We start from the raw sequence: 19,308 nt of genomic DNA, 5'->3' as shown, positions 1-19,308 counted from the left end.
ACTCTTTGGTGCCTCTTGGTGAGGTGGCACTAAGCCAATTAGTGCGTGTTGATTGGCTCCTTGCAAGGCTGCTTGTGTCATCAGAAGCGGGACTTGGTCGTTGGTCATGCCCTTGGGGTGGGGAGCTCATGTGAGGTTGGGGAGGGTTCTGTTTTTAACTGAAGCAACATCAGGGTGTGAGGCCTCCACCTCACCCCAGGTGTCACTCAGCTGCTTTGGATGTTAGACCACCACCCATCTGTCTATCTGGCTTAGAAGATGAGGTTGTTCAAGTTGAACTGCTCCCCTTTGCAAAGTCATAGTGACTTTGGTATTTGACATCCACGAGTCCAAGCAAGTTCCCCTCTTGCAATATCGGCCTTGACAAGTGCAGGAAAGTCCGTTGTCCCACACCTGAGCATGCGTGCATATACAATGTGGTGATGATTTTTCATAACTTTTCCGGCTTACATGTGGAAAAGAAGTATCAGTTCCTTTCCAAAGCATTTAGGACAGGTATTTCCTGTATATACTCAGCAGTGGATTTCTCACTGGAATGCCTGAAAATATCTTTCACTGGTTGATGGAGTGGGAGAGCAGCTGAGTGGGCATCTGACAGCTGACCACATAACTGCTGTAGCATCTCATACAGTGTAACTTAGTGGAGAAACTCACAAATTATGATGATGAAATAGATCTGTAGTTAAATAGTAATGCCAGACTATTCTTGAGCCAACTTTAGAGAATTAGGAAATTAACTCACGGAGTCCCAAGATGAAAATGTTCTGCCTGCTTTGTCAGGGAGTAATGTCTTTGTTTTTCTCCCAGCCTTTAACAAGATCATAAAAGTCATCAAATTGCTTATGAAGCAGAAGATATTTTACAATAGTGACATCTAATTATTAGTCTCCATTTGATTTTTTTTTTTTTTTTTTGAAGTTTACTTGGGAATGGAAAACATGGGACCCACCATTCATGCTCCGGGTAGGAAAAGGATTGAGAGAAGAGATTCTTCAGACTTAGAAGGGGAAAAGGACATCACAGAGACATTACACGTGTTTCTGACTAAATAATTTATTTTGAGGTTAGGTTGCATTTATTTGCTTTGAAACATACAAGAATACAAAGGGAAAATGTTTGCCAGTAGACGTTCATATACATGAGTGCACACAATCAGGTTGCTGCTTTGCATCTGATAAGGAATCTCTTGAAAGTGGTTTCTGCAGCTCCTACGTATGTAGTGGTTGGAGGCAGCCATGGAAGATTACACTTTCCTCTGATAATGTTGCTGCTTACTAGACAGGAAACTAAGAATGACTGTTTGTTGTTTCTTCATTTTGGGGAATGAGAAGATAGATTAATTTGCTATGGATATTTCTTCTTTGTGTGCCTCTTGATCCTCCAAGAAGGGAAAATATGGTGTCCCTTTCTCATATACTTTATGGTTTGTCTTGGGGATTCCCTTAGCCACTCTGCTAACATCTTTTATAGGTTCAGCTCTGGCTAAAAAGCCTTTAAAATACATGATGAAGAAGGAATAACTGGTGTTTGTAGGGTTTTTTTCCCGTTAGCAAAAAAACTACTAATCTAGTCAGACTTCTCTGATCAAGATCCCCTGGCAGTTTTTTATTTGTCCTTTTTTTCCTCTTTGTTTTCATAGTATCATTGTGCAAGAACCCTCTTAAAAACTTTTCGTTTTACCTCACCTCAAATTTTTACAGTTGCTTATTTAGGATGAGATGCATTTTCATACAAGAAATAAGATGATGTTTTCCAAAGGCTCAAGTTGTACTTATTTCTCCGAGTTATTCTTCGCAAGTTGTTTTGGAACTACATCTCATCGCAGTCAGAGAAAGATAGGGATTGACCATAGCCTAGGCTTTTCATTGTGCTTATGATGTTTTGGGGTTTTTTTTCCTTTTATGAAGACAGCTTTCTTCTTTCTTGTCCAAATGAGCGTCTTTTTCCATCTGGGAATGAACCTATAGTGAAGATATCATGGCTGGTTAGGAGCAAAGCTTTTTCTCTCTTCTTGGTTAAAAAGAAACCTGAGTTGGCAGAGACCCTCAGAGTAGGCAAAAAAACTGCCAGTTTGTGTGTAGTTCTCCACGGAAAAGATAAATCCCTCTGATCCAGTTCTGTAGTATGTATTTTTGTGTTGGTTTCTTCATCGACACGACAGAGTGTATACCTTAGCAAATGAACTACGTACCTGTATGGATCTGAGAGGCCATTTATAGACTACTTATTTATTCAGTGTTTTTCCTATCTACACATTATAAATTTCTAATATGGGTATTACCCTTAAACACGCAAAAAAGTCCCAGACAACCAAACATGATCAAAAAGATTTTGCAGCAGAAGTGTTTAAATGAAGACATTTTTAAAAGTAAAAATGTAAGCTTGAGTAACTTCATATGGTTACATTTACATTTTTGTTATAAAAATTTCATTTATGTTTAGACCTAATTTTGAAGTTTTGATACATGTCACTGTTTGCTCAAGGCAGAAGATGCTAATTACACCCTCGCAGTTTCTGAAAATTGCCAAGAGTTTCTCAAGTTTTCACTTGATATCATTAAAGCAGGAATAACGTTTTTTTGCTGAATTTTGTTTGCTGTGACAAGGGAGAATTGTCTTTTGGTTATTGCTACTTCTGACTTCTATGTGAATGTTGGTCTTTTCTCCCAAGCAACAAGTGATAGGCCAAGAGGAAATGACCCCAAGCTGCATCAGGGGAAGTTTGGATTGGATATTAGAAAATATTTCTTCACTGAAGGGGTTGTTAAGCACTGGAAGATGCTGCCAAGGGAAGGGGTAGAATCACTATCCCTGGAAGTATTTAAAAGATGGTTAGATGTGGTGCTTAGGCACATGGTTTAGCGGTGCAATTGGCAGTGTTAGATTTACAGTTGGATGCGATGATCTTAAAGGTCTTCTCCAACCTAAATGATTTTATGATCTTTGAGCAAAAATTAAGGCTTCAGGAATTATGAAAACAGGAGTTATTTATAATCCATCAGCTAGACTGCTGCAGTGTTTACTGTACAACTTTTTTGTTGTTGTTGTTGGGGAGAACACCAGCTTCTCTTTGCCAGCAGTTTCACTGGTGAAGTTCAGATTTTGCTGCACTACCAAAACCACTGCTGTTTAAATTAATTGATAATGTTGGGGCAAATTATTCCTAGAAGGCTAGAACTTCATGTGGGTCCGAGGGTCAGTTTATTAGTTTTCTCCTCTAAGTTAGGAGGAGAAATAAATGGTAAGAATCTGTGTCATATCAGTGGAACTAGGGGGCAGGAAGAGTGTTTTCAGCCAGCCTCATGTAGTGTCCAGCTTCTGATACTGATTCTCCCACCTTTCTCTCTGTGGGTTATTAGGTTAGACACTTAGGGATGCTCCCAGCCAGAGCCGCTGGCAAAGAGGTGTAGGGACTGCAGATGTCACCCTTGGTTTGCTGTGACTTACAGGTGAGAGTTTCTCAGAGGCCAGCTCTTAAGCTGTTCGGGAAGGACCTCTGAACTTCCAAAAAGGTTGTCAAGGAGGAGGGAAGACAGATTCTTCCTTGTAAACCTCAGTTTGCATCTCCAAGGTACTTCTGCACTATTCCACAGGCTTGGAGATGTTGGTGAAAGCTGAGAGCAGTTTGAGCATTACTTAAACTGTGAACACAGGAGTCTCAAAAGCATGTGCTGAGCCTTTCGCTGGATACTGGCATATTTCTAGCAGTAGTAAATTTGGTTTACTGACATGCCCAGGTCATCATGAGTCTTCCAAGACACAAGATATATTATGCTAGATGACTCCAAGTGAGTGCAAAGTGACTTCACCCATGGCAGAGAATGGTGAATGGTGGCAGAGAGTTTACCAGAGCTCATGACAATAAAAGAAGTTGAAAAAATCTATCAAAGCGAGGAGGACCTGGCCTGAATATGGCAAAAGCACCCCAGATGAACATCAGAGGTCTAAAGGGGCCTCAGGATTCCTTCAGCTTTTTGAGGCTTAATGCTTTAGCCTGGCTTATTAATGTGACACAGAAATACATGTTACATTTTCTTGTGGCCTGAAATTTAATAGAAGCAGCAGATACTGAGCACCTGTGAAAATAGGGCAAAAAAAGTTTGCTGACTAAGTGTATCCTCTCAGCTGGTACCATTAGTTATCATTGCATCTGGTGGGGGAATTGCACCTATTCGTATGGTAAAAAGTGATGGATGTGAACACTGTGTAGTTGCTTTGCACTAAAAAAGCCCCAATAGTAATTATATTTTGCAATGCAGTTTTAAAGTCCGTGTTTGCAAAGTACTGTGCATACTTGATTTCCTTTCTAGTGAGCTGTGGCATTGTGAATAAATAGCAGTAACTGATAACCTGGCTCAAGCATTTTCTTGGGTAGCTGTCATCTTTCAAAAATACCTGATTCATGGGGTAATTTTCCTAAGGTTTTTTGAACCTACTTGGTGACTGAATAGTGTATGTTGAATTAACTAAGGGGGGAAAAAAAAACCTGCTCTTCGGCTTCGCTGCTTCTCTAAGGCAGAGGGCGCTACTTGAGGTGGTTCAGACAATTCCATGTGAACAGTCTGCTAAAATCGCCGCTTCTTTTAATCTCTTAAAATCCACCTCCAACTTGCTCTACTGCTGCTGTCTCTTCTTACAGGAGCTGTGCTGCCCATGCAAAGCTCTTGCCTTAACTACACTGTTCCCCTTTAGCCTGTACCTGATCCTGCGGCAAAGCCAGGAATTCTGCTGGTTCTTTGTCATTGCTACTTGAGCACAAGTGCTCTGCAAAAAGCTAGGGGCATGTTTTCTGTGGTTTACACGAGTGTTTAAGGTATTTCTTTTGACAATGCGCATATCATGTTAAATCAGTGATCCAGAGCACTTGTTTATACTGTTTAAAAGTAGGATAAATAAATAAAAATAATTTTAAATTCCTAGAAGGAAGTTTTTGAAAGCATAACTTTTAAAAAACTAGAAATACTTGAGGCTGCATATCAGGCTTCCTGTTCTTATATTGATTCAGATGAGATGTTTATGCAACTCTAAAGCTCTTCTACATTTTTAGTTGAGAATGGTGGAGATCCATACATTATGCTTTCACTGTCTGATTTTCTTTCTTTCTAGATATTGAGTATCACACTTTCAACATACGTTGTGAGCAGTACCCATGACAGTCTTAAGAATAAACAAGGATTGCCTGTATTGAATCAAGTTATTAGCTGGATGACTCTAGGTAAGGACATCTTCCTTCCTAAATTTGTGTGCTGATAGTTTGTAGAGTTTGGGGTTGGATGCAGAGCAGTGACAGTTCATTAACATGTTACTTTTGGACATATACCTTTATTTGACTTCTGATTGTTCTTAGATGTGTTCACTATTTTTATCCTGAGGTTTTTTGAGGAATGTGTTAGGTCTTCTAAAATAGTACTCCTACATAGGTGTATAATAAGATGCAAACAACTTTGATTTACACATAACTTTATCTTTTGTCTTGAATATTCTGAATATCTTGAAGACTCCCTTTAGGGATATAGTAGTACAAATTCCCACTTTTTGTGAGATCAGGTTCACCTGAGATGTTCTGCAAGCAATCCAGCTAAGCATAGAAAATTGAGGAAAAGTTGTTGCTGTATTAAATAGAAACTTAGTTGCAACTTATGGTGGAGAACCTTAGGGTATGGAAGTGCTTTCAGAGCTGCCTTGCAAAACATGTTTGAACTAATGATACTCATGTATGTTTGGTATCTGTTAGGACCTAATTATTAAAGGAAAAAAAATATAATTCTCTGGATTTTTCACCCCTCTGAAATTAAAATCTTGAGCAAATGTAATTATCACTGGGGTTATGAAATACAGTATAGCAATACGTTTCATATTTCAGCTATAAAATAATTTCTATAGGCCTCCTTTAGAAAATGTTAAGCATCATTTATCCCTGAGTGATCTGGAATGTGGGATTTGTTTAAGAGCTAAACATATCCTATGCAAAGTTTCATAGCGGCTCTTTGATAAAAGTCAAAACCAGGAATTTAAATGTAGCTTAACAGAAGAATTATGACTTTATCTAGTTGCTGGATGTCTTGTACATTCCTGTACAGGTGACATTGTTTTAACTTGAGCAGATCTTGTCACTTTTGGCAGTCCTGCTTCTGTTTGAGCAAATCAATTCAAGATTAATACAGCTGATTGTGATTGGCATGTGCGTGAGAGCAAGGCTGTCTTTGTAATGTAGTTTTCTTTGGGGCATTTTCCTTTCCATCATTCCTCTTAGCATGCTAAGCTAAGTGGGGAATCTCTATGTGGATGAATTCCTTGCCAGCTGTAAAGTCGATTAAATCAATGATGTCCTCCTTGGCTTACAGTAGCAGGAATTGAGGGTAAAGGTTATCTTTCTGTCCTGTGTAAGGATGAGAGAGAAACATTTTTCATGTAAGAGATGATTTGGGCAGTCAGACAGGTCTAGAGTTAGGAGGAGAAGGTACTAGAAATTCTCTTTGCTGTGGATGATGTTTTTATGACAAAAATAAAGGTAACAGTGAAGTAAACTGTATGTACCCAAAAAGTCTGCTTGCTGCCACAATAGTATTGAATATTTTAGCAAAGTCTTTTGGACTGGAAATAATAATTTGAAGTCAATATGATACACAAGGTGGGAGCTTTATGTGCTTGTTGAAGTTACTTTACATAATTAAATGCAGAACTAAGCAGTTAGAAAGCTAAGGCATTCAGCAACATAGCCTCAATGCTCCTGTTGGAGAGAAATGCCTTACCTCTGGCATAACCACAGCTAGCATCTGCCCTATCACTAGTGAGTGCCAGAAATGTGGCACCATAAAAATTAAGGTACTGTAGTTTTTTCCAAGGTTGGTGGCATTACAGGTGGTCAAATTTCTCTTCATCTTTTTGCTTAGTTGTGGAAGAATGACCCTATTGCTTACTCAACTCTCATTTTGTACCTCTCTATGTATTTCTGTCATCAGAAATAAACAATATTGATTCATCATAATACTGCCATGACTAATATCATGAGAGTAAGATAATGAAACTTCTGAAAGTTTCTAGTAAATTGTTCTCTGCTCCTAAGCTATTAATTCAGATTAATCTGAAACCTGCCTTGTTTAAAGTTTTAATTTAGGCTTAAATTTGTACTTTTAAGAAAGGCTGTTGTTTGGAGAACCAGGTAAATGAAATAGTGGTGGGTAGGCTCCTGCAGGCCTGTGTCAGCTGGCTTTGACTGTTATGCTGTATAGTTTGTGTGTATGGCTTGTGCCCTGTACATTAACCACAAACACAGCAGTAAAACCAGGAAGCATGAAGTTAATCCAGCTGGTTGCTATGTTGTTCAAAGTCATCTTTGTTAGCAGATATTTCTAAGTGAATTTATGTTACTTTTTAAAGTTGTCATCAGGGGAAATCTTGCCAAATTTTGAGGAATTTGGTGTCACAACTGTGTGCAGGGAACACATACAGCGATGTGTATAGGTCAGCCAGAAACCTGCAGGTCTTTGGGTGATTAATATCTGATATGTCACATCAGAGATGGAAGGAAAAGGCAAATTATCACCTACCAGCCACTCATCTGTTCTTATCTATGATTGCACTCAGAGTGATACTCATAGCATGTGTTGAGTGTCATTCACAGAGGCCAGTTGCCAGCTGAATTTATTTTCAGCTGCTTTGACTTGTGGTGAAGTCCCGGGAGTTCCTCCTTCAGCCAGGCTTTCTTTAGGTATGGAAGGCTACAAGTGATGCTGAAAGGCTGAAGCACCCTTGAGATGAAGTCACTTATTCTGTAATTGTAGCAGTGCCCCAGGCTGAAGGCCAGGAAATAAAATATACTGACCCACAGGTTTTAGAAATAACCTCATGTCTCTTTTGTTGATATGTTTACTGTACATACTTACGTATACTATGACAAGCAGAAGTGACCACTTTCCTTATGTTATGGTTTTATTTCTGTTCCTTAATGGAGTGATTATTAATTATGACTTGCTGTTGGTGGGATCTTTGAATACTGTGAGGGCACTATATCACAATGAAGAATTACACCAATGTTATTTGTTAGCACACCTTTTTATTAGCTCATCAATTTTTCATATTTAAACACCCAGACTTAAAGATTAAATCATGGCAATGCTTTTCCTCCTGCTTTTCATCCTTTTTACTGACTTCCAGTAGCCCATTTCCTCTCCTCCCATTTTTCATCACCTCTTGCAAACTGTTTCCCAACTAGAGCAGTCTCTTTAGGGGCAGCACAGGCTCAGTTGACCAGAGCTGACGGGGCAGTTGAGGAATGGGACCGCAGTAAGTAGCGACATGCATCCCTTGAGATCCCACACCTGCATTAGAGAAATGCATTCTAAGTTGAAGGCAAGAGACAATAATCATGACAGATAGGTTACCTGTATTTCTTTAAATATTCCTGGTTTGAACCTTTCAAACAGAGACCTTAAAAAGTTGATAGTTTCTGTATCTTTACTGTTACTATTTTCAGTTGCATGTCAAAATGTGGCAGGTTTCCTAATCTAATCAGAGCAGTAGCTTTGTTACTGCAGTCTTTAAGCTGCCAGAGGTCCTTGAGGCTGTGGTAAGTGGTTCTCAGAGTAGTATTAAACAGTCAAGTTTGACTGTTTCTGGGGTAGCGCTTCTGAATCTTGCTTACTAACATCAGTTCATAAGAAGTTACAAAGGCTGTGAGGTGGAAAGCCAGGGAATTAAAATAATAAGGAACTAAAATTGTTCTTAATAAACACTGAGCACTTCAAACATTTCGTTAGTAAAAGTCAATTCTGTAAATAGAAGGGCATATATGACCATTATTGAATTTCTGTACATAAGATGTTAAGATTTGAAAAATGTTATCTTGTTACTGATGGTGAGATGTTTTGCGTGTAGTGACTGATGGATTTCTTTATTGCAGTTTCTTCTTTGGTGTTGCCGTTACTGAGCTCCACATTTCTCTTTCAGCGACTGTTCAGCATATTACTCTCCCTGATGTCCACCTACCTTCTCCTCAGCACAGGGTAATTCTTATTCTATTTGATCTTGCATATCAGAAGTCTAGGGCTAAATGTGAGACTGCTGAATCTCATGAATGTTGCTGTTAAAGATGTAATGTGTGCTTCCAGCTCTAGTCTCTCCATTTGTCTCCCTGTTTAGTTTCCTAAATAAAGTTTCAGGGGAACTTCCATTTTCCTCCTTGTATTATAAACACTGTTTTGTTGACATTCCTTTCATCTAGACCAACCAGTGGCTGGAAGGGAATGTATTCAAGCATTCTTGGATGAAAATAAGAAATCTGTTTTAGTTTATATCTTTTGTTGTTTTGGCATGAGCTTTTCTGCTCAAAACCAGGAGGAAATAATGTCTCTCCCAGCTGCTCAGCACTGGTGTCTAGTTATGACTTAAACAACTTGTGACAGGAAGCAGGTAGCCCTCAAAAGTGGGCAAATTTTATTCAAAGAGATTTTCATGGAAGTAATTTTTTTTTCAAAGGGTTGCTACTCTCCATAAAGAGACTTCTTTTTGGATAAAAGACAACTCCTCAGAGCTTGTAAGTGAATAAACCACTGTACCAGCCAATCCTTTTTTTCCCAGACTCAGTAGCTCTTAAGAGCATAATTAACGGGGAGTGTAGCAACCATTCTTTCCGCTTTCCCTCCCACTTATTCTCTGGATTTAATTACAATAGAAAATTAAGTGGAATTAAATATCTTGCAGTAGACATTTTGCAATAGCTGCCTTTTATGGATACTCTCGTTTCAGAAGAAGCATCTTTTTTTTTTTTTAATCTCCTGCTTCCCCTTCCTTCTGCTTCCCTATTGAGATTTTTATCCTAATCTTACTCCTGTCCACACACACACTTACACTCAGCTTTCTTAGCCTGTCCTGGCTATTGAGTGTTGAACAAACAGCATGAATGTTCTTTCTGAGGCTGGTAAAAGCCTTCTTTGTATTTTGGTGCTGCAGTGGACCACTTAAACACTGACAGTTCTCCATTGTCCTCCTACAGTCTTCAAATAGACAAAAAAAATTTGTTGCAATTCTTTAAAAACCAACCAACCAACCAAAAACTGAAAAAAAACCCAAACCAAAACAGCCAATCACAGCAAAACAAGGCACTCATTGCCAAAAGTATCCAGTGTTTCCTTGATGCTCTGCTATACCATGTAATGATAACCTACTGCATTGCCCAGGTGTTTTACCACAAGGTGCTAAGCACAAAGCATGATCAGCATAAAATCCCTACTTCTCAAATGCTCTTTAAAATCAAGTTTTACTCAACTTATTACAGCAAGAATGGTAACAAATGGTTAGTAGTGATCAACAACAAGTTAACAAATAACAGCTGCTAAAGGCAATGCGTCTGATCATTACTACAAGGCAATAAGTATAGTAATTAAAAAAGGCACATCACCAATTGCCCTATTATCATCATCTAGATCTGAAGTTGCTGAGGGAGCCCTTTTCTTGCAGTGAGGATTTGGAGAATCTGTCCCAGCACTTAGGATTCCCACACAATGGGTCCACTGAGGCCTCTCAAAAATTGCCACGAGGCACTTTTATACCACTGAGTAAACAACTTGCGTCACCCCAAAAAGCAGAGTCTAGTCGCTGCTGCTTACCGCCTGCCACGTCTCACAGAGTGTGGCCAAGATCTCAGGAGATGAGAGGAGGAAGCAGTCAGATATCTCTTATCTTTAAGCTAAGGGGCCATAGAGATGAAACGTTCCTGCGCAGCGCCCCTCTTTCTCGCACAGCATACATGCTTGTGCTGACTGGTCAGCCAGCGTGTTAATAGTTTTCTTTTCTTGTCTTTTATACTTGAGAAGCTACAGTTAAGGTGGCACAACCCAATTCTGCAGATGATGCCAGCCATGAAACACTTTCTCACACAGCACAATTCTACTGATAATGAAACACTTTCTCACACTCTCTGCATCAGGAATAGCACAGCACGACTCTACTGATAATGGCAATGTGAAAAGTTACAGACTGAACATTACACACAGCAATACAAGTCATCCACGGGTCACCTATATCGTTTTAGTCCTGTCGATCAGGCCCTGTCACTTCATTTGGTCCTCTGGCCCATGGAGGATTCGTATCCTGAATAATTTATTCATTCACAATTTAAATGTGATGTAAAAATCATCTAATTGATCTAAATACAAACCATCCATTGGTTGCCTGTATAGTTTTAGGCCTGTTGATCAGGCCCTGTCACTTCAAAGGTAACTAGAGCACCTCTGTAGTTGCAGTTAAGTGGAAGTATTGAAGCCAGCCTGAAGAGCGTGGTTGCATACAACCAGTTGTCTCTGTCTCAGTTGAAGAAATTCAGTTTGTAGGCAAGCATAGATCATTATGAGGATTGTAGATACTTTGTTACTGACAACGCAGCCATTGTCATCTTCATTTTAAACTGCTTGTCATTCTGATAACTAAAACAGAAATGTCTATCCATAATTTTTTTTTTTTTGCCATTTGAAATGGCTTTGTAACTACACTAGTGGAGAAGCACAACAGAAGCTATACCAGAATTAACTTCTTATTTTTAGACAAATATGTGTGTGTCCAAGTTGGAAAAAAATAAAAAGGAAAAACTTTACAATCTTGTCAGTACTAATGTCACAGTCGGTGTCAGATTTTTAATTTTATCCTGGAAGGTAAAAAAAATGAGAGGCACAATGAAGTGCAACTGAGATGTAGAGGGCAGGGAGAAACTAGTATGATCCAATGACTATCTACACCCCTATGTTACCTGGAGGTTTTAATGTCTCACATATGTGCACTTATAGTTTATATTTGAGTGCTGTAGGAGCCAGAAATACTCCTCTGAGACTGGGTGTCTAGGTAGAACAACTTAGTGGCTTTGGGTAGAATGTGGTTTGATGCTATTATGATAATTTGTATATAGTAAAGAAAAGGACATTTCAGTGAAATTTAATGCTCCTTTTATTTTAGAGATGCCTCCTTCCTTGGAACTAGGCTGAGATCAGGGGAATGAGTTTGTGTGATTAGGTCCTAAAGAGACACAATCTCTAGTTGCGGTCTAGGTTGGACTGTAAATGTTCTGTTCCAAATAGCTCTCATTATGAAATTTTCCATTTTGCAGAAAATAGATGCCAAATGTGATTATTTTTTAAACTTTATTCCAGTTTTGTTCAAATTAACCATGACACAAAGGGCACTCATCCAATGTTGTGGCAGCCATCAAATGAGAAAAAGAGTGCAAAATATGACAAAGCTGAAACAGCCTCTGTTTCTCCTACTTTTACCTTTTAACTACTGTACAGCTTTAAACTTCAAGCAACCAGCTGTGAGGGGGGAGAAGGGAAAGAATGCCATTAAGTCTTTAGTACATCATTTACGTGAAGAAAAAGAAACATGTCAGTATTTGATGTTAAATAATCATTAGTAACTACACTTAATATGATTATTATGTTACTCTTCAGGTATGAAGCTCTGTTTCCACTGGTGTTGTCTGGTTTGATGTTTGTGTGGATAAATATGGAGCAAGAAGCACTGCAGCACTATGGTCTTTCACTCAAACCAAAGGTAACAGCTTCAGATAGCTATATCATGTTAATTATCAGCCTTTTTTTTTTTCCTTCTTTAGGAGATAATAAAGTTTCTGAGTGGTTTTAATGGAGCAACACTTTTAATTTCTTTAAGTTTGGGAAGGCAGTACCAGCTGTTTTATGAAATAGGTTTGTGACCTTGTAAAAGAAGATATTCCACATTAGAACGATTTGTAGGAATGAAGGAAATCGGCTTGACTTAGTGGTATTGTTCTGTAGGCTACAAAGCTCGATATATCAAGAGTAGTGCTAATTCAGCATAAGGTAGAGTGATTCTTTGGAGTAAGTACAATGTCAGTGTAGTTTTTTTTATTCTGCTGACAGAGTCGTGAGTGAGAAGCTGAAAAATAATTTGATTTCTGAAATGACCCATAAGAAATACCAGAAATCTTAGTTTGATTTTGTCCTTCCATTATTTCTTCAGGAGCAGAGTTTTATTTCTGATTAGACAGACAAGATCTGGAGATCTTGGAAATAGTACCTTCTCAAATTTGCCTGGAGAAGGAGTTTTGTAATGAAAGCACTTCTTTTACCTTAAACTGTAGTATATTGTCAGCAATTTTCCAAGCCCATGCTACTCACAATTCTACTTAGTTTTTAGATAAGGTCAAGTATTTAACAAACTGTGGCTATACTATTGGTGTGATTAGATCCGGAGTGCCTTTTTCAGAGTCATCTGACTGCTCGGGGCCAGGCAGGTATGTAGCACACTTCTGCGTCTCTCAAACGGGCCATCCTTGCTGCAGGTCCTGGAGAATCTGGGTGAGGATATGTGGGAGTGGTCAAAGTTAACTGTAAGAAAAGTGGCGGTACTTATTTTTCGTTGCTTTTGCACCTCATAATAATAAGCGGAGAAGTGCTGGGAGGTAAAATCTTAGCCAAAGCAGTCACCATGGTGGACCTGACACATACTGTGGTTTTGTGGTTCTCCTGCAAGGGAGACAGTTCTAGAACTTGAGAGAGAACAGGATTTACCAATTTAGGGCTGAATGTCAGAAGTGAAAACAGGAATTTCTTTTTATTTATGCTACATATAGTTACGTCATTTTGTGTGAGCATGTTTTCTAGCATCTTAAGTGATAAAGAAGATACATGAATGTAAAAATGTACACTTAACATGAGACCGTGATTGCAACTGGAGGTTTGTAGCACAGCACAGTTATGTGTGGGATGTACTTTTTCATCCACCCTAGAATCCACCCAGTCTTTTGTATCTTGTAACAAGGCATCTCTGGTGCTTGCCTGTCTGATCGTAGTCTTATATTCTGTTTGTTTTAAAATAAAATTCTATTAAAGCAGTATTCTACAGTGATGAACACTTTATTAATCAAATGCAAATGAAAAGAACATAGGTAAGCTGTAATTAAGTTTTTTGTTCTCGCTCCTCATATGTCATCTGTCTTCTGGTTTCAAGTGAAACGAATAATAAGGCTCTCGCCCCTGCTTCCTGTTTTTAGGTTAGAAATATCGTCTCTAGAATGCCTGTTAATATATGCCACAAAGTAAGTCCTGTGTTAGAGAATACAGCTCAGTTTTCTGATGATGTGAAATTATTTTTAATTAAAAAGTTGTCAGTGTTAAATGTCTATTAGTTGAATTTTTTTCTTTTCCCCAGTGAATAGGAGATAATTGACCTCTTAAACTCCTTGAAGACAGTTTCTCTTCAGGTCAAGTGAATTTGTGCTGAGAACTGAATGAAGGAGATGGAGAATATTTTAGTCTTCTCATTCACAACATAAGTCAACCAAGGATAATTGCGGTCTTTATCCCCATGCTCATGTGAGCAGTGGAAGTGTCTGTGTGTGTAGGAGGAATATTTATGATGAAAAAAGATGATGATAAATCTAAGGCATAAAAGTTCACTTTTATGGTAGATAATGGCAGAAGCTCCACTGTTCGTTTGATCATCTCCCTTGTACAATCTTTCTGGCAGATTCATTAAAGTATAATGAAAATATGGGAAAGGTTTGCAGTCCTCATCGTAATATACTCTAATAATGGCTTATAGGGAAGTAGGTTTATTTTTCATTCATTTCAGTAAAAATATGGTGGTTCTATCAAAGTACATCAGTTGATTTTCATTATTGATTTCTTCTGCTCTCTTTCCAGCTTGCTGTTTTCGACTTTGCCTATGCTACTGATATAACTCAGTTTCGACAGCTCCACCTAGATGATGTCCGCAGGTCTTTCTTCTTTGTATCCTTCTGCCAGTTGCTGCCTTCCAGGCAAAAGATGGGTTTGTTTCTGAAAGCCTCACAATCAAATTTTGTAGCTTGAAGCCCCTGAAAATGGAAGCTGGTAAAGATGATTTGACTCATGTAGCTCAAAAGACAGTGGTCTCGTACATTATGTTTTTTGATAATGTAGTAAAAGGTCAGTGAGAACTGCACTGTCTTGGAATCCAGCTCCTTGGCTGGTTGAGGTATTTTCCAAGGAGTCTTGATTTCAGTTTGCTTTTTGTTATGACGTTTTAGCTGAAGCAAACTCATTCAAGCTTCACAAGTCAATTGGAAAAGGTGACATTAAAGTTATTCTCATTTTCTCATTTTTAAAGTATTGCAGCATGTTAGGAAGAAAACGTTAGGGAACAGGCATTGGCCGTAGCCAGTCAGATGAGATAAGGTGAGAAGGAAAGTTTCTGCAGGCTGGTAAGTGAAACATGTTCCCAGAATCTGGCCTACGATCATTTGTATCACATGATTTCTGCTGTTAGAAATTATGTGGGCTTGGAAGAGAAGAAAAGTTTGATCACTAGTGTAGCAGTTATTTGGTATTACTTAGACTGAAACTACAGCTGTGGGGTCGTTATACTGTACAGACATGGTAACGTCATTTTTCTCTTCCGTTGTGGGACTGCAATTAACTGACAGGTATTTGGCAAGGGTAGTGAGTGTGCAAGTGGGACAGTAGTTATGAGCTAGTCTAGAATATATAGGTTTGTGGTACAGGTGGGTTATCATAGCTGGAGCAGGGAAGGAAGTTGTCTCAGTACTCATTCCTTCAAAACCAGGCTTTATAGTTTGTAGAATAACCAAATCTGAGAGGGTGGATCACAGTTGTAGAGTCCGTGCTGTTGGAATTTTGGACGATGGTTGGGAACCTACAGCAGAGGAAGCTTGACAGATACCTCATTAAGAAGGCAGTCCAGTGCCAAGGAGGGAGATGAAACAATTTGCTGAGTGTTGAAGGTTTGTGTTTGCTTTAGAGCATACCTGAAAAGCAGCTGAGACACCTTGCAGTAAATTTATCAGTTTCATCTGCTATTTTGCTATTTTAACAAAAAATAAACTAACTTTTAGTAAAGGTACTGCTCTCTGTGGGACGCTAAAACTTAGCCAAATAAAAATCTAACTGTCCAATTGTGGGGTTTTTTAAAGCTCCAGCATGGTACTACTTTAATCTCAGACTTGAATGTTACACTACTTTAATCTCATCTTAATCTAAAACACTTGAATTTATTTTGTTTAGTTCCTGAAAAAATATACAATTTGTAGGTTGTCTTTGCAGAGACCAGGTATGGTACACTCCTGCTCAAAAGGTAATGTGGCTTTTTAAATTTAGGTGCTGTTTAGTGTTTGGAAATAGTGGTATTGGAAGAGAACTTTTCTACTAGAGCAGCCACGTGGCAATTATGACCTGTGAGCTCTATATCTTAAGACTGTCTCAAGGTTCCTATGTAAGGTGCAAAACTCAGCATGTGCTGAGGGACCTTACAGTCTGATCTTTCAGAAGAAGATTCAGATTGCTTGTGCTGAGAATTTTCATTAGATCTGTGTGCTACTAATATATATAATTAATTTTTTTTGCTTCATTGCAAAAGAATTGTTGTTCTTTTAAGTTTTAACTGGCAGAATTGAGCTATGCTGTTAGACTGCCGTGTTACTAAACTTGAAATGATGTAATACTCTTGGGAAGCATAATTTCTTCAGTTATGCTGATCTAATCTTTCCAAAATATTGCATGCAGAATCCCTAGGATTCTGCTGAACACTTGGTAGCAATTTGTTTGTGCAGAGACTTAAATGGTCCAATGCAGGAGCTATAACAGGAGCAGAGGGACCAGAGGGAGCTTTGGCAACAGCAGCCATTTTCACTGACTAACCTTCTGCCTCATGCAAAAAAAGCAGTTAGAACCCATTCTTCAGCTGAGGAGATGTGAGCTATAATGGGCCCCAATGAGCTCAGGAGGTAGAAAAATATTTTTCATGGGCTCATATAGCAGCAAGTGATGTACCTAAATGAAAAGAGTAGTGTCTATAAAAAAACTTCCAGCTATACAGGTACTGCTAGAGTCGTCCTCCCTCGCTCAAGTAAGGCAAAAACTGGGAGTCTCGTTTTGCAGTGGATAGACTCAACATCATCTTTGGACAAATCCAGATCTTCCCTGTGGGAGGGATAGCATAGGCACCTTTAGTCGTATTTTGTAACCAGCGGTTTCTTCCGCAGTCAATTCCTCTATAAAGCCATCTCTTTTTGGTGTGCAGTACGCGTACATACATCATTACTTTCTGCACAAGTATGTGTGTTTGAATGCACAGCAAGGTTTGTGGTCCAGGGATTTTCTTGTCTTCTTAGGTAGGGACCCAGGAAAAACAAGCTGCAGCTTTCTGGCAGGCAGGGGCCAAAAGGTAGGCTCTAAAATCGTACCCAGGCAGTCCCTGCATTATAAAATTGGAATAGTTGTGTGTGAAATCTTGGGTCGAGCTAGACAATACTTTGCATTTTTTAATGCAGTGTGAAGCTGTAATAGTGTGTCAGCTTCTTGTAGTTTCATGATAGGATTTTGAAAGTAAATTGGAATGAAGGGGAGGAAATGCTGGTTTTGTTTTACTGCAGTTGTTTCTGTGGTGTATTTTCCTTAAATGCATCTAGGTTTTCTTCATAGTGACAGCATTTTTTGGCACTGGAAACATAGCTTCTGTTAACAGGTAAATTTTATTCATTGATTTCAGACACAGTAGGGTACAAAAAATTCTTCCTACAATTGGCATAATATAAGTTTGGTTAGCAAAATCAGGGCAACAGAGTTAGAGCAATAGTCAGTAGAATAATGGTAACAATTTTTCATTCCTGCTCTCTGTTAACATGTTCCCTCAGTGCCTGAACTTGTTGGGTTTAAGGTTGTCTCAATTTCCATTAAAACTTATTTGCAGGGTGAGCCGAGAGAGCTCAGCTGCTCACTAACAGCATGGCACCTTGAAAGACGTGAACAGAGAGAAGCTGTAGAGAAAGAAAAGTGAGGTAGATAGTCCTTGCGAATTTAATACCTGAGCAAGAGAAGAGAGAAGCCTCGTTTAAAAATGTATATATGCACAGTGTGTTATGAGAGTGAGTAAAAGGTATTTTTAATGGAAAATGCCATTTCAAGGATACATTGTAATGTCTTTCTCATGTTGCTCTAGTTTTGATCCTGCTTCTGTCTATTGTTTCTTGACTGTGTTCAGTCCTTTCATGATGGGAGGCTTGCTTCTGCTGAAGGTTAGTAATCTTACCTTCATGAAATCTCCTCAAAGAAGTGTTTAATAAATAACATATTACACACAGGGTTGTTACTTTATGATTTACAAAAACATACATATGCATTCAAACTTCTTAAGACTTCTTAACCGTGTGTGAAGCTTTCAGCCTTTTGTAGTGTTTCAAGAGGGCATATGATTCTAATTCCCAAAAGAGAGAAGCTAAAGTGCATGGAAGTATAATTTAACTGTATTGGATCAGTTTATTGTATTAAAATTAAAATTTTAACTGTTGAAAATTATTTTTAAAATAATAAGCTTTTCCTATAGCATCATATCTACAGGAACATTGATGATATATGTATATCATTAGCATTATCTGTCTACATTACACTAAGCACAGGCTTTGAATGCTCTACTGATTAGGTTGTCATTTTACAATTAATATTATTTTCATATTTTTTTAATAATCTATCAAAGATTGAATTGCACTCCTTATTTGCAGGCAAGGTGTGGGAGCTCTCTTCTGATATTTGAGTGCAGGATCTGGCAGAGGTAAAGAGGCAAACAGGGAGACATGGCATTTATGTATTATTGCTAAATTAAACAGTATTTTCTCCCTCTGCCATTCTGTTTCCTCTGTCACAGAGAAAGCAGACTTAAGTTACAGGTATACTGCATGTTATACTGCAGGACATAAGTCAATAATGCAAACCTTCTGGATACACAGAACAGGTTTTAGCCTGGAAGATATGCAATGCATTCATACTACTGACTTAAGGATTAAAAGTCAACATGGTAAAGAGCAAAAGGCAACATTCATGCTTCTAACTTGTTTATTTGTTTTGTTCTTAATTTACTGAACTGTTTACGTTTGCTTGACTTGGCTTTAAAGGAGCAGTGTGATACTCGCATTACTGAATACATTCTATATTCAGATTTTTTTGTGGTTGAGATAAGTTTGTCCTGTTACACTTCGAGCTTGGCAGCCTGTCGTGTGAGATATTGGATCTGAATAGTTCTGTCTTCTAGTGTTATCGAAGTATTTATCACTAGTGCTAAAATGGAGTAATGAAGTCAGGATCACTAATGTGTTTTAATTATAGTTTTCCATATTGCCTCATGGCTTATTTCACTGCAGTTCAGCTATGACCATGGAAGAGGATTTCTATTCCATTATTAAACGTGCTTCCTGCAAAATGAGTTTCTATCTTTTCTTGTCAATATTTCATTTTTTTATCGTACACATTCTGTGATAATTTCAAAAGCATAAAAATGTCTCCACAACCT

At 38.4% G+C, this 19,308-nt stretch overlaps 1 protein-coding gene across 7 annotated transcripts in view; it reads left to right on the top strand.

Moving 5' to 3' along the window:
• PIGN (phosphatidylinositol glycan anchor biosynthesis class N) overlaps nucleotides 1–19,308 on the top strand; it is a 107,131-nt gene that overhangs the window by 74,391 nt on the left and 13,432 nt on the right. For 6 of the 7 annotated variants that reach the window (XR_008448477.1, XM_009569411.2, XM_054058318.1 and 3 more), the window contains exons 20-25: nucleotides 5,107–5,215; nucleotides 8,903–9,005; nucleotides 12,438–12,540; nucleotides 14,673–14,759; nucleotides 17,435–17,490; nucleotides 17,965–18,040. Coding sequence is in view for 5 of the 7 variants with exons in the window: in XM_009569411.2 (XP_009567706.2) it covers nucleotides 5,107–5,215; nucleotides 8,903–9,005; nucleotides 12,438–12,540; nucleotides 14,673–14,759; nucleotides 17,435–17,490; nucleotides 17,965–18,040 (534 nt within the window). In the remaining 2 variants the exon portion in view is untranslated. Of the gene's footprint in view, nucleotides 1–5,106; nucleotides 5,216–8,902; nucleotides 9,006–12,437; nucleotides 12,541–14,672; nucleotides 14,760–16,057; nucleotides 16,102–17,434; nucleotides 17,491–17,964; nucleotides 18,041–19,308 lie in introns of all 7 variants that reach the window. The other variant, XR_008448478.1, reaches the window with a different exon arrangement.

This window comes from Cuculus canorus, chromosome 2 (genome assembly GCF_017976375.1).
Source record: "Cuculus canorus isolate bCucCan1 chromosome 2, bCucCan1.pri, whole genome shotgun sequence".
Lineage (NCBI taxonomy): Eukaryota > Metazoa > Chordata > Aves > Cuculiformes > Cuculidae > Cuculus > Cuculus canorus.
Note: the sequence above shows the minus strand (reverse complement) of the source record. Positions and strands in the feature narration are given on the sequence as shown.